General features: G+C 51.5%; 1 protein-coding gene across 2 annotated transcripts in view; it reads left to right on the top strand.

Moving 5' to 3' along the window:
• Nucleotides 1–13,082, top strand: part of GNB1 (G protein subunit beta 1) — a 42,543-nt gene extending 29,461 nt beyond the window's left edge. Inside the window, exons 6-11 of one of the 2 annotated variants that reach the window (XM_007448937.1) lie at nt 256–418; nt 8,314–8,380; nt 9,843–10,044; nt 10,677–10,893; nt 12,411–12,526; nt 12,764–13,082. In XM_007448937.1, the coding sequence (XP_007448999.1) occupies nt 256–418; nt 8,314–8,380; nt 9,843–10,044; nt 10,677–10,893; nt 12,411–12,517 (756 nt within the window). In that variant the 3' untranslated portion in view covers nt 12,518–12,526; nt 12,764–13,082. The remainder of the gene's footprint in view (nt 1–255; nt 419–8,313; nt 8,381–9,842; nt 10,045–10,676; nt 10,894–12,410; nt 12,527–12,763) is intronic. The other variant, XM_007448938.1, reaches the window with a different exon arrangement.
• Nucleotides 13,083–14,351: the final 1,269 nt, after the last annotated feature.

Genomic DNA, 14,351 nt, shown 5'->3' with positions numbered 1-14,351 from the left:
AGGCCCGCGTACCGCAAAAAAAAAAAAAAACAAAAAACAAAAAAAAACCCTACATTAAATTGGTGTGCAGCACAGGATTTCTAATTAAATTATTACTTTATCTGACTGCCCACACATGTAAAATATTTTCAAAATAATTTTGGCCACTGTTTTGCTGTGCAATGAAAGTTGAAGACTAGAAGTAGGATCATAAATGTCAGTAGTTAATGTTTTTGACCTTGAGCATGCTTGCATCATGTGTGTCCTGTCATTTAGGTTCATGCCATTCCTCTGCGTTCCTCGTGGGTCATGACATGTGCATATGCCCCTTCTGGCAACTATGTGGCCTGCGGTGGCCTGGATAACATTTGCTCCATTTACAATCTGAAAACTCGTGAAGGGAATGTACGTGTGAGTCGTGAACTGGCTGGACATACAGGTACATGTTCTCGTCAGTAACCTCAAAGATTATACGCTATGTGCCTTGCATGAGTTACGTGCTATGGACACTCACCCCTTCTCAACAATTATTTAATGAGATTGGCTACATCAATGGCCAGATATACTCTGAAAATGAAATCAAACACAGGCCTTGATATTCCTTTACCAGTAAGAAGCCTTTGGATATAAGTCGCTGTAGTGGCCGTTGTCAAGGATCTTGGGAATGTAGGTCGCTCCGCAGCAGCTGGACGCAGTTCGAGGCGTTACCTCCTTCTGAACCTCCTTCCATCCTGAGCGCCTTTCCAGAAGGGTTCCTAATCTAGACATGCGCGAGCGTGCACGTGTCTCCCTGTGCGCACACACACGTACTTATCCACATATCGAGACACCCTTACTGATCTCTTAGCATCCTTCATAATGACTGGCATTCTTGTTGCACAGGAAGCAGAACAGAGCCCTTCAGGCTGAGTGCTATTGAACATAGCCAGCTCTAAGCGTTGGGGGTGGTGTGTTATTTTGGCTTCTGTTTGCTTTGGGGTTGCTTCCTTCTTAACTTTCTATCTTCTTAAAGTAGAAACTTAGATCTTCCTACTTTTTCAAATATAAATTACCCTCTAAGCGTGGCTTTAGCTGTATTATCATTCAGTGGGAAATATTTTTAATACCCTTTGGATAACTTGTTACTGGTTTCTAATCAAATGCCATTATGTTCAGAGAGGATGACACGCCGCATGCGCCTGGGGGTCCAGGCTGTGGGACAGGTTCTCAGCGTGTTCGTCAAAGCAGGACTTTGACACTGTTCACATATTCTCTGTCTTTAGTTTATTTCTGTCAGTTGCTGAGGCAGGGATGGATTTCTGTATTTCTCCTTTCATTCTGGGCATTTTTGCTTCATGTATCTTGAGCTCTGTTGGTAGAAGGCATGTTCATGACTGTCGTATGTTCCTGATGAAGTGACCCTCTTTCTCAGAACCTTCTGTGTTGGAAAGTCGGCTTTATCTGATGTTAATGTAGCTGCTCCAGCCTTCTTAGTCCGACTGTTTGCATGGTGTACTTTTTCTCATCCACTTAACTGTATTTATAAACAGAGTCCCTTGGAGACAGCACACACTTGGTTCTTTCTTTTTATCCACTCCGAGTGTTTCTGCCTTTCGAATAGTATGGGCTTCATTTCTGTTTCATGCAGTGTGGGTGCAGTGGGATTTGGCTCTCTCACTTTATGGTGTGCTCTCCTTTGCTGCCTTCTTTTGGGTTACTTGATTTTTTAGAATTCTATTTTAGTTTTATCTGTTGGCTTTTCTGGTTACCTCCAAAAAAGGGTTATGTAGGGATTGCAGTGTACATTCCTAACTTTTCATGGTGCACTCAGAGTTATATTGTATCCATTTAAATGAAATACAAGCATCTTGTGGCCATAGATGCCCATTTTCTGCCCTTCCTCATTCCTTATGAAGTTATTGTAGGTGTTGCATCTCCATGTGTTACAAGCCCCACAATATATTGTTATATTTTTTCCTTTAAATGTCCTTATAGCCACTTGAAGACGTTTGAATCGTCCTTTACATTTTTACGCAAATCTTTACCTTCATGTCCTGAAGACGTGAGCTTCTCGGGTGCCCTTCAGCCTGATGAACTTGCTTTGCCGTTTCCTACTGTTAGTGCAGGTCTCCTAGCAGTGCGTTCTGTCTGTTTCCATTTATCTGGAAATGTTGATTATCCTTCATTCTTGAAGAAGTGTTTGCTGATATATTTAATTCTGGGTTTGGTATTATTTTCTTTCGGCACGTTTGAGATTTTTCTTTGTTTTTTAACAGTCTGCGATGTGCCTTGGAGTGACTTTCTTTGTTTATTGTGCTTTAGCCCCTCGAATTTGTAAAGTTTTGTCTTTCACTAAATTTGGGAAATATTAGAAATCCATTTTCTGTTCTTTGTTCTCTGTCCTTCTGTACTCCAGCGGGTGCATGTTCACATCGTCTCTTAGGTTCCTATGGCTCTGTTCTTGTTTATTCCGTCTCCCGCTTCTCCAGAGCTGTCCTCCAGCACACGTGACTTCTGTCACCTCCAGTGTGTTGTTAAGACGACCCAGCAAGCCATATATGCCAGATGTTCTAGTTTTCAATTCTAGAATTCGTTTGTTTTTTTAAAAAAATAGTTCTTATTTTTCTGCTGACGTTTCCTGCCTATTTATTATGAGCATATTTAGGATCCTTGGGCATAGTTCCAAGAGCTGGCTTTAAAATTCTTACCTGCCAGTTCTAGCAACTAATCCCTTGAGGTTTGGTCTTGGTGGCTCTTTTCTCTTGAATATGGGCGACATTTTCCTGCTTCTTGGTACATCTAGTGATTTTGACTTGTGTCCTGGGCTTTGTGCAGACTCTGTTCCCCTGAAGCCCTGCCATTTGGTTCCGTCGGGAGCAGCCACACAGCCGTGTGGGAGCAGCTGTCTTGCCTGTGTGGTTCGGACAGGTGTTGGGGCAGTAGGTGTGTGATTTTTAGGGCCTTCTGGGGCTTTCTCCTTTCTAGGTTTCCTTCTTTCACTTTCCAGTCGTGGTTGACCAGAACCCTATTTACTGGCTGCTCAAGAAGGTTGGGCCATAGATCTGCATCTGAGGTGTGGCTGCAAGAGGGGGCCTGCCCTCAGGCACAAGACAAACAAGCTTGTTGAAAAACAAGCTCACCCAGTGCCTTTCTCTTCTTCCAAGTGCAGGCTCCCCTTCGGTTTGTCTGCTTCTTCCAGTGCTTTCAGGTTTTTGTTTTTATGTTTGTCTAGAGCTTGTGGTGGTTTCTGTGGGAAGGTTGCTCCTGGGGGTGGGAATCCCCCTTCTCGGAACCCAGCCTCGGCTGCCTGCCCCATCCTTGTAAACTGGGGGTTCTGTCCAGTGAGCACCCTTCCTAAAGCACTTCGCTTATAGTGTTGATGAACTCACAGCACATTGAAAAACACATTCTTACTGTTGTTGATCGATCCCTTAGTATCAGATTCAGTGTATGGACTTCCATTTTTAATTAAATCTTTTTAACACTTTATTTGCTGAAACAAAAAAATAAAACTAGTATTAGAATGTTTTAGAAATTTTGTTTCCTTCACGTATCATGAAATTTTACTTCTTTGGGAGTTGAGTGGTAGTGTTTTTTTAAACGTCTGGCCTCTTAAGAGTATTTGTGACTTTTTTCAGACATGATACATAATTCAGCGTCAAATCAATAAAGGTTAAAACTTGGTAAATTCAAATAGCCTCACTTTAGTCGGGGGGTAAAGGTGTGAACGGTTAGTGGATTCAGCAGATCTGAGGATGTGCGGCTGCATCTTGTCTCAGTCCTTCTAAGCCTCCGTCTGATGACGTTAGTGCTCATCACTCAGGCATCTCTCTCTGGCCTGAGCCTTAAGTTGAGAGCTCTCTGTTAAGCTGTGGTTGGGACATTTTGCCGTAGAGTCTTAGAAACTCAGTTGCGCAGAAAACCCACCTTGGTGCTCTTCTCAGCAGTCTCCCTGAGCCCTCAGATGGTGTCCGCTGGAGTGAGGGTGGGAGTCAAGCCTCTGTGCTCAGTTTCAGGAGAGAGGCTCTTGGTGGTCAGTTTTGTGCTGCTGTTGTCTCCAGAAAATACAAGGGCCCATGTGGAACAAACAGAAGCTTCCTTCTCTAGAGTTGGCCACCCAGGCTTCGGAAACGCTAGCAGTACTTGAGAGAGCAAACATCAGATGGCGTTCTGTCTTCTGGTGTTTTGCCTTTTAAGTTTCTATCTTAAGGAGTAAAGGATGCCCTCTGGAAATGGTTAATGGAATGAATTCACAACGATTGAGACGGAACATTTATCATTATTGCTGTTACTATGAATATATTACATATAGAATAAAACTTGCTGAGTGCTCTCTTGGTGAAAATAATAATACAAAGGCGTTAGATTGTATATTTGAGAAATTTTAGTAATTCCCTAAAAGCTCATTCTCCTTTCCTAAACCTCCCATCGCAGTGCAGACACATTTACCCTTTCTGAGATTACCATGGTCAAGAATTTAGCCAGAGGTTTCCTGGGGGTGACATGACTGCCTTGTACTCTTGCCAGAAGCCCTTGTGGTGGCTACAATTTCGTTTTCCAGGGATGATTTGTCCATGCTGCCCGGGGCTTGAATGCACGTGAAAGCACAGTAGACGGGCCCCCTGGCCTGTTAGTTGCTTCTTTCCTGACAGGCGCCAGCAGGCCCCGCTCTGAGAGGAAAGACGTGTCCCACAGTTCTGCTTCGGGCCACACTGTGCTGCTCTCCGGAGCCCTGTTCTTTGGCAGTTAGTTAACGTGGCAGCAGTTTTAGGCTTTCTGTGGTCGCAGTCTGGGAAACTCAGATCCCACTGCTCACTTCCTGCCCTCACGGACTGCGCCGCCGGCTCAGCCCCCCAGCAGCAAGAGCCCCCTCTCCCAGGCTGGCAACGGGTCCTGGCTGTGCCTGCATTCAGCATGAGAGGATACGTGAACCTCCGGGTGGACGGGTGCACCCGGCCTGCTTCTGGGTGCTTGTCCTTTGGCATCAGCAGTTTCTGGGTTTGTCTCTTTGGGGTGGCGTTTACTCACTTGCAGGCCTTCATGTTACTTCGTTGTCTCTCTTTCGTTTTCACGGAGCTGCTCAGAGAACGCACCCTCTGCTCCCGGTCTCCGCTCCCCTGTGCACCTCCGAGTGGGTCGGCGGCTTTCCCTCCCCGCCCAGCCAGCTGCCCCCGCCTCCCCCAGGTGCTGGCTCGGCTAAGACTGCCAGCGTGATTCACCGTAGAAAGTTGGGAACGTGACATTTCTTCTTCTGTGTTTTTAACTTCTAATCCCATCCAGAACTGCAGTGTTGTCCTGCAGAGTTGGAGAGGGTTCCGTTGTAAGGTGCGCTGATTTGGCCCTGTCGTCGGTCATTGCAGCAGTTCCCAGCTTGTCACTGGTGCGCGTGTTGTGGCTGTAAATACTGTTCTTGCAGAGAAGTGACTTCTCAGGCCGTAACCGTATTCTTGGGATGAGTTCCCTTGGCTGCACTGTTTGGTCTGTGGCAGCACTCGTGGCGGCTCACGTGTCTGTGCACATTGGTCTTTGGTTTTGCCGTCTGGCTCAGCTGCCCTCTGGATGAGGAGGTGAGCTTGTCTGCCTCTCTGGCCCAGGTTCCCATCAGCGACACCCTGTCATGAGACCGTCCCCCTTCCCTCCCACGGGTTCTTGACCTGAGCGCCTGCCTCCTCCCCTCTGGACTGCTGCCAGCTCGTCCCCGCACCAGGCTGTCCCCAGAGCGCCTGTGTCCTGCTGCCACTTGTCTCCATGAGGCCTGGCACCTCCACACTTGGTGCCCACTTTTGTCAGGGTCTGTTTTCCCTGCCCCTGTGGAGGCCTTCGTAAGGCAGCAGCGCCACTGGGCCAGCCACCCTTCTGCTGAGGACACTCACACAGCCCCTTCAGGGAATTTGCTCGCCCTTATATAAACAAAGACAGTAACTGCCACCGTTCATTGAGAACTTAAATGTGCAGACAGCTCTGTTCCTCCCGATAATTCTCCAGAATGATCCCAATTCCTCTGGGAAGCCTGGGGCTCGTGAGCCAGCTCACGGGAACACGCACTGCAGATTAGCAGCTGCGCTGAGAATCGGGCCTACTCTGAAGCCACTGCCCACCTCCCAGGCAGAATGGCCCCGCAGGCTTCCCCGGAGCCTGGGTGCCCCTTGATGGTCCCCGTGCACACGGGGCGTCACTGACCTCCTGGGACGCTGAGCTTGTGGGGTCGGCTGCCGAGCCCACCGGCTGGACGGTCTGGTGCTCCTGGTTGGTGAGCTCCCGTCTCAGGGCTGTTGGGTCTTGATGCTCAGTACTTGTTTGTTAACCTAGTTTAAAAGCTGGTTCCAGGACTTCCCTGCTGGTCCAGTGGTTAAGACTCCGTGTTCCCAGTGCAGGGGGCCTGGGTTTGACCCCTGGTCAGGGAACTAGATCCTGCGTGCTGCAACTGAGACTCGGCACAACCAAATAAATAAATATAAAAAGAAAAGCTGGTTCCCACCTTTTCTTTCTGGGAGGAAAAAAGATTTTTGTAAAAAATATAATATCCACCTGGTTCTTGTCTTTTTCCCTCGATATACAAAATACAGAGACCAAAAAAGTGAGTTATGAGCCAGCAGCTCTGACTTTGTCTAATGAAAAGTAGTATTTGGATAGGGTTGACCCTTGAACAACACAGGTTTGAACTGTACTGGTGCACTTACACCTGAGGTTTTTCTCCAAATTCAGCACACAGGAGCCCGGGTGGGCAGCGTCCCCAAGGGGACCGAGGAACCGCTGTCACAAGGGCCAACTCCAAGTTCTGTGCAGATTTTCAGCCTCGAGGAGGCTGGCACCCCCAGCCCCCATGTTGTTCGGGGTCAACTGTGTATATTTTGAAAGCTCAAACTACAGGAAGTTAGAAAACGAACACCAAAGCCACCCCAGTGCTCTCCACACGCAGTCTCTTAGGTCCCTGAGACGCCCTCGCCCCAGGACCAGGCCGGGCCCGTGGGTGCTGCTGCCCCGCCCCTCCTCTTCGTCTGCATGTGTCTTGGAGTCTTCACAGCATTTGTGGTCCCCAGGGACCATGTGTGGTTTTGTAGATTTGGTCATTTCCCACAGCCTGCCTGGCTCCTGAGGGTCAGCCAGCTGACAAGTGCTGACCATCCGAGGCCCTGAAGAGGCCAGAGCAGGTTGCTAGTGCTCGAGAGCCAAGGCTGTAGCCGCAGCCTCTGGTCCTTGGGGCGGGAAGCTCGTGGACTCCCTGGGGCTGGACCACCGCCTGCACGAGGTGGGACAGAGGTCATCTTTGAGGTCGTGTTTCTTTGTGCTGTTGACCTAGGAGTGCCCCTGTCTGGCCCTGTGTGAGACCAGGCGGTGCTGCGGTCTCCACGACGCTGCTCCCTGTCTGTTGGGATCCCAAGTCAGACAGGCTAGTGCTGTGATGGCGGGTGTGAGGGTCCCAGGGCTGGTTCCTGGAAGGCTGGCTTGAGCGAGGGTGAGAGTGTGCCAGGAAGTAAGTGCTGTTTTCGGAGCGGAACTTAGGCTGAGACTCAGCGGGAAGAGAGCCCGTGTGGTCCCTGGTGTCCTGTGGACGTGACGTGGCCTCCAGGGAGCACTTGACCACAGGTCCTTGTCGAGGCGCGTAGCTGCTGTTTTGAAATTGTTCTGTGGGAGATAGTACAGTAATATGTTAGATAAGTGCTTTATTTTCCCAATGTTCTTATACTTTCCACATCAGCAGCCTTCAGTGGGCCTCCTCTTTGTATTTTGTCTTTGATCTTACTGATTCACACAGCATCACACGTGGCTCTGGTGTGGCCTGGGAAGACCTGGCAGGCATGCTTCTCCCTGGCAAGAGCCCGGCCTGCTGGGGGCAGGGGCTGCTCTGCCACCATCCCCTGGGCCTTCTGGGGGCAGGTGTGCTTACCTTGCACGTGAAGTTCTCAGGGTCACTTACACTAAGACAAAAGCAGCGCTTGTCCCGTAGAAAACAAACCCACCCCCACGCCCATCCTCACCTCTGGCTCTGGACCCTGCAGACCCTCCTCCGTCCCTGCTCCTCCCGACGTGTCCAAAAGGGCCGGGGCGGACGGGTGCGCTTGCCTCCCGAGCCCCTCGGGGCACCAGAGTCACCCGGAGTCTAGTCCTCTGGGCCTGGGGCTGCACCGGCCTGTCCGGGCTCTGACTCTTGCCCGGCAGTGGGTGTCGTCTGTGCCTGCTTCCTTCCTCTTCGCAGCACACACGGCAGGGGCCAGGAGGTGGGGGGCGAAGTGTTTGTCTCCCCTTGCTGTGGACCTTCCCGCCACGGTTGTCCTGCCAACGTGTTTTTCCATTTATAAGATCATAGAGTCGGGGGCTCGAAGGCTGGGGCCATCGTGTGGGTCTGTTTTCCAGGTTACCTGTCCTGCTGCCGTTTTCTGGATGACAATCAGATTGTTACCAGCTCTGGAGACACCACCTGGTGAGTACTTGCACGCCAGACCTGGCTTAATGCTGCTTGCCTTGGCCCGTAGCTCAAGACGCCGGGGAGTTCTCAGTTAGGCCATTTTAACTGGAAATGGCCAGGAGGCTTCAGACACAGGTGGCAGTGAGTGGTGGGTGGGTTCATGGTGCTCTGTGCAGATCTGAAAGCTCAGAGTTCGATTTTGAACAGCAAAGAACTGATTTTGAAACTACATTTTTGCATGAAATGCCCGCCTTTCTTTTCCCCACCTGCGTATTTTACCTTTCCAGGCTGCCTTTAGTAGCGCTTGGGGGAGTGGGTGTGCTTTAGTCCCTCGCTTAGGTGAGCAATGCCTCATTGTGGACTCTGAGCACAGCTTTAAAAAGCTTGTCACTTGTCACAATTTCACGTGAATTATATCAAGCTAATTAATTTTTAGAGTTTCACCTTACTTTTGGATAGACCACGTAAACCTCTGTAATGTTTTCACTCGAAGCACCAACGCATATCCTTTTAAATCTTTAGATAGTTGAGTCACTTTAGGCTTAAACTCTCCTTGTGGGTTATTCTGGTCCTTTGAGGCATGTGGTGGTCAGGAGCCAGCGGGCCACGCAGGGGGCAGGGGGTGTCCCGGCTGGGTCCTGTTTCATAACGTGTCCTTTTTATGTACATCCATAGGTTCACCAAAGATTTATAATCTATCTGGACTGTCAGTTGGGGAAGAATTTCTGTATTAGAAAATATTTTTGAAAGCTTTTTCATTCATGAGGGATGTTTTTCAGACCCTGGGAGTGTCTTGCTTCCTTCTGTCATCCCTCAGGCCCTAGCAAGGGGCCCTGCACGCTTGGATTTGGGTGGTTGGGCTGAGCCAGGTTTTCTGCGAGGCTTACGGGAAGTGAGCAGCTTCCGGTGGCGTTGCTTCTGCGCGTGAGGCGCTGTCCTCGCGGCGCTGCTGTGTCTCACCTTTGCCTGCCCTCCGTGGACCCCCCCGAGCTGATAGCTGTGGGTCCGAGCTTAGCTCTGCTGCCGCTGAGTGACCCCAGTTAAGGGCCGTCATCTCCTCGTCCCAGCCCATGGGACCCTGGAAGGCATGGAGCTGGCAGCAGCAGAGAGCGCGTTTTCTGTGCAGCCTGTGATGGCAGCCGGGAGCTTCCTGCTGCCCCTCGCTGAGCCCACGCAGGGAGCCGCATGCAGCCCTCCTTGAAAGGGACTCGGGCTCCCTCTTTTGTTGGTGTTTGAGGTGATGTAGAAATCACAGTTACCATAAAGCCCGTGGGCGTGTGCTCATCTGTATTGTGTTTGTTTATTGCATTTATTCGTTTGCTTTGTAACAAACCCTTCTAAACAAAGTCGGATTTCAGGTTTTAGATTTGTCTTAAGTGCAGACCTTTACTGCAGTCCTGGGGGGTTTGAAGGACCGTTTGTCACAGGACTAGTCTCCTGAGCAAGTGGGGTGACCACTGTCATTGCTCTGCTCCAGTGCCCTGTGGGACATTGAGACCGGCCAGCAGACAACCACGTTCACTGGACACACCGGCGATGTCATGAGCCTTTCGCTCGCTCCGGACACCAGACTGTTTGTCTCTGGTGCTTGTGATGCTTCAGCCAAACTCTGGGACGTGCGAGAAGGGATGTGCCGGCAGACCTTCACCGGCCACGAGTCCGACATCAATGCCATCTGTGTGAGTTGGGGTCCGAGGTGCAGGTCGGGGGCCCTTTGCCGGCCATTAGCAAGTTAGAGTCCTCTGGAGCCACGGGCTGCATCGTCAAATTTGAAAATGTTTTCAGGATTAGATGGTCTCTCTTTTCTATGCAGATACAGTCAAAATGAAAAAAACTCCCTGTGGGAGACTTAGCTGTGACTTGATCTGTCCTTGCTGAGGCCTGGCGTATCTCCCGGCCTTGGGGCGACCAGTGACTGTATCACGCGGCTTCCCCCATCAGGGGGCAGGCAGCGCCGCGGCTGAGCCCATTGGCCCAGCTCTGCGGGGGCGCGGGGGGCGCGGCGGTTGAGGGAGCCTGCCCTTGTCCCCGGCACCCTGACAGGCGGGCCCGGTCTTGCGAGGAGCCGTCCTCCTCGGGTTCAGCCTGGCTGCCAGCGGCCTGCAGGGAGCCCGGCCCGTCAGTGATGGCCATGCTCCCGCTGCTCCCTTGGGAGGACGAATGGGGCGGGGAAGCCGGCTCTTTGGGGAGGACGAGCACGTCGCGCCACCCCCGTGCGGGGCCCGCAGTCACTCTGCTGTCGGGCAGTTTATGTTCACAGTATTTCTTTCTGTGCACTTGCAAATCATCTTGGTTCGCTTTCTCTCTCCAGTTCTTTCCAAACGGCAATGCGTTTGCCACTGGCTCGGACGATGCCACCTGCAGGCTGTTCGACCTGCGTGCGGATCAGGAGCTCGTGACTTACTCCCACGACAACATCATCTGCGGGATCACCTCCGTGTCCTTCTCCAGGAGCGGGCGCCTCCTCCTCGCGGGCTACGACGACTTCAACTGCAACGTCTGGGACGCCCTCAAGGCCGACAGGGCAGGTAGGCGGCGGCTGCACCTCGCCGGCTGAGACGCGAGCTGAGACATGCGGGCCCGGCAGGGGGATGGGAGGCAGGCCGGTGGCGGCGGGCTCTCGGCCGCTGTGCGGCACACGGTGGGCAGGAACGGGCCAGCCGCGTGGTCTTCACGGCCCCCCTCCCGTTGGGCCTGTTGGAAGCACAGACTGGAGCTCACACGTGAAAGGCAGGCGAGAGGTGCGTCCTTCCCGAGTGCATTAACATGCAGGTTGTGCAAAAGACGAGTACTTGCAGTGTTGAAGACGGGGGTTCAGGTGCCTGAATCAATGCTCATGGAGTCCTCAGCGCTGGAGAGGGTGGGGAAGGGAGCGTGGCTCCGAGCCCATGGCCTCCCGCTCTGGGTGGGTCTGCTTCCCGCTCTGCATTGAGCCCCTCTTGCCTCTCCTGCTCCCCCACGTGCCCCCAGCGCCCACGGCCTCTGCCCCGACAGGGCCTGCTGACACTCAGAGGAGTGCAGGAGGCGCATGGGGGTGCTCTGAGATGTGGCTCGGATTCCTCTGGAAAAATGTGGAACTTTCTGGCTGATGACTGCTGAGTGTCGACAGGAGGCCCTGTCTTGGGGGGCGGGGTTCACTCTGTGATATCCCAAAGGCCCTCCCTCAGCGTCCATCACCAGCCTTCTGTGCTCTGCACCAGGCCCCGGGCATCACGAACAAATGAAGAACAGCCTACAGCCTTCACTGTTGTGCTGTATTTTTGTTGTGCTTTCTGTTGCTTCTTTTAAATAAATTTATTTATTTACTTATTTATTTTGGCTGCATTGGGTCTTCGTTGCTGTGCACGGCCTTTCTCTAGTTGTGGCGAGCAGGGGCTGCTCTTCATTGCAGTGTGCGGGATTCTCATTGTGGTGGCTTCTCTTGTTGTGGAGCACAGGCTCTAGGCGTGCGGGCTTCAGTAGTTGTGGCTCGTGGGCTCTAGAGCCCAGGCTCAGTAGTTGTGGTGCACCGACTTAGCTGGTCTGTGGCATGTGGGATCTTCTCGGACCAGGGCTCGAACCCGTGTCCCCTGCATTGGCAGGCAGATTCTTAACCACTGCGCCACCAGGGAAGTCCCCTGTTCCATTTTTTATGTAAGCATTTTACCGTCAGGAGTGCTCAGGAGTCGGTGCAAAAGGCCCTAGGTTGTTGAGTGTGTGTGTGTTAGTGCCTTTCAGTTGTGTGTGTTCCTTGTTGTCACGCTGTTATCCACGTGTCTTGATAACAGACACGTTGCCAGGTTCTCCAGTGTGTTTTCCTTCTGTGTGAATCTGTCCCGCGGCCGTGGGCACGTCTGCCGTGGGAGAGGAGCACGCTGACCCTTCCTCGCCTGGGACAAGAGTGGGCATGAGCTTCAGTTCAGTTTCCACCTGACCAGGCTTCCTCTCCTTCCTGGTGTCCTTTCCTCACCACTGAGGCCTGGCAGGGACTGAACCTCGGGGGCTTCTGGGTCTGCTTCAGGGAGTGGCTGGATCCAGGGGTGACCGTGCTGTCATCTGCTCCCAGGGGTCTTGGCCGGGCATGACAACCGCGTCAGCTGCCTGGGGGTGACTGACGACGGGATGGCCGTGGCAACAGGGTCCTGGGACAGCTTCCTCAAGATCTGGAACTAACACCAACAGGTAAGGAGCAGCCCCGTGCCCTCCCTGCTTGTACCTCTACGTATGAAATTGTGGGTCGGGGTTTCCAAGATTAATCTGGATGTAGTTGATCTGGACTTGTGGGCAGGTGAGCCTTGGTGCCAGCTTGGAGCACTTCCTGTGCCCTCAGCCGCGAGCGGTGCAGCCATCGTACTGACTGTGCGCCTGTGCCAGGGTGTCCGTTTCTCTTCATGTTTCTCTAAACTCTGTTTAAAGCAGCAGGTGGACGCCGCTGTGACTGGAAGACCATTCCAACTTTGGAGCGTTACAGTGCTAGCATTTCCAATCCACCCCTACTAACGCGGACGCCCTGCACCCTCAGAACTTCCAAAGGGCAAGACCTTTCCCTTCACTTATTGCTGAAACCAAGAGCACAATTCCCACTAAGAGAAGATCTCTGTGCTGTAAACTAAAACAAATCGTGCATTCCTTCCGGGACCATTGTCTTTCTCTTTTTTTTTTGTTTTTTTGTTTTTCTTTTTTTTTTGGTCTTGAATGAATTTAAAAGGAAATACTATAATAAAAATGTTAACCAGAAGGTAAACTTGAGTGTAATTGTGAGGCAGACACACGTTTTTACTAGTTTCTTTGAATTCTAGGTCAGTGACCCTGTTGTGTGATGTTCGTGGCAAACAAGTTGAGGACTTCATCTTGTCATTGATTCTACGTTTCAGATTGTGTTTGTAACAGGATTTTGCAGACATTCATATTTCCTTCTTAAAATATATTCCTTTCTGTTCAGTAATTAAACAGAAAAGAGGGTCTAGTGCAGCCTCTCTGGAATTGTTAATGATGTAAATTTAGTCCCTAGTTTTTTTACTTTTCGTCTCGTGTCACATGATCGTTGTGTGTACACACGGCATAGAAGGACGATGCTGAGAAGTCAAGGAACAGAGCACGCGCCATGGACGAAGAGTGAACACCAGTTAGGCACCTTTGCTCCCCAACCCGCCCTCTCTACCTTCTCAGTTCAGTTTTTAATCTCACCCTGGGTCTCCTTGTGAAGTTGGAGGGAAGTTTATACAACAGCAAAAGCGCAACACTACCCTGTGCCCCACCCTGACCGTCAGGAGCCTCTGTTCTCAAGCGAGGTGCCCGTCCTGTGCTTGGATAGTCAGTTATTTGTGTATGAAACAATGTACAAATCAGTGTTTTGAAAATAATGATCTCAAACTTTCTAAGTTAAATTTTAAAAAATTTGATCGTTTGCCATATCGGGTGGGTTTACTCTTAGAATCGCATGCTGTAGAAATGCTCAAAAGTGCATATAGGACTCAGTCCTTAGATGTTCTCTTTCTTTTCAGAAATAACCTCTTTAAAGCTGTAACCATTGCTCCTCTGTGCACACGCATCGCATCGGAAGCCGTGCAGCCAGCGGCTCTACACACGCACCTAGCGGGATACTCACTGTTTTCTTTATTCCTTTAAAAACAAGTCCTGTTCCAAATGATTGCTGTTGGAATTGGGGGGTAGGGCGGGGTGGTACAGGGAATGGAGACCCCGGCCTCCCTTTGTGGATTCCTCACAGCCCGGCTCTCCCGTGGAACCGGCCTTTTGCACCGAGGCAGACCATTTTTCTAACATGCAGACGTCCCTGGTTTTGTGCGCGTCCAGTGTGGAGCAGTGGCGTTGGGACGGCGCAGGCCTCCTCCCCGCACCAAGCACTCCCGTAGAGGCAGCAGCGGCTTCTCCATCCTGTGTTTGCACCATCCTGTGTGCCCTGTGCCCTGGACCCGCAGAGAGTGGGACAAGCATCCCCCCCACCCCGCCCCCGCCCCCTCGGCACCCCTGTACCGCGCCCCGGCCC

Source organism: Lipotes vexillifer, unplaced genomic scaffold, assembly GCF_000442215.2.
Source record: "Lipotes vexillifer unplaced genomic scaffold, Lipotes_vexillifer_v1.1 scaffold835, whole genome shotgun sequence".
NCBI classification, from domain to species: domain Eukaryota; kingdom Metazoa; phylum Chordata; class Mammalia; order Artiodactyla; family Lipotidae; genus Lipotes; species Lipotes vexillifer.
This window is presented reverse-complemented; position numbering and strand designations above follow the sequence as displayed.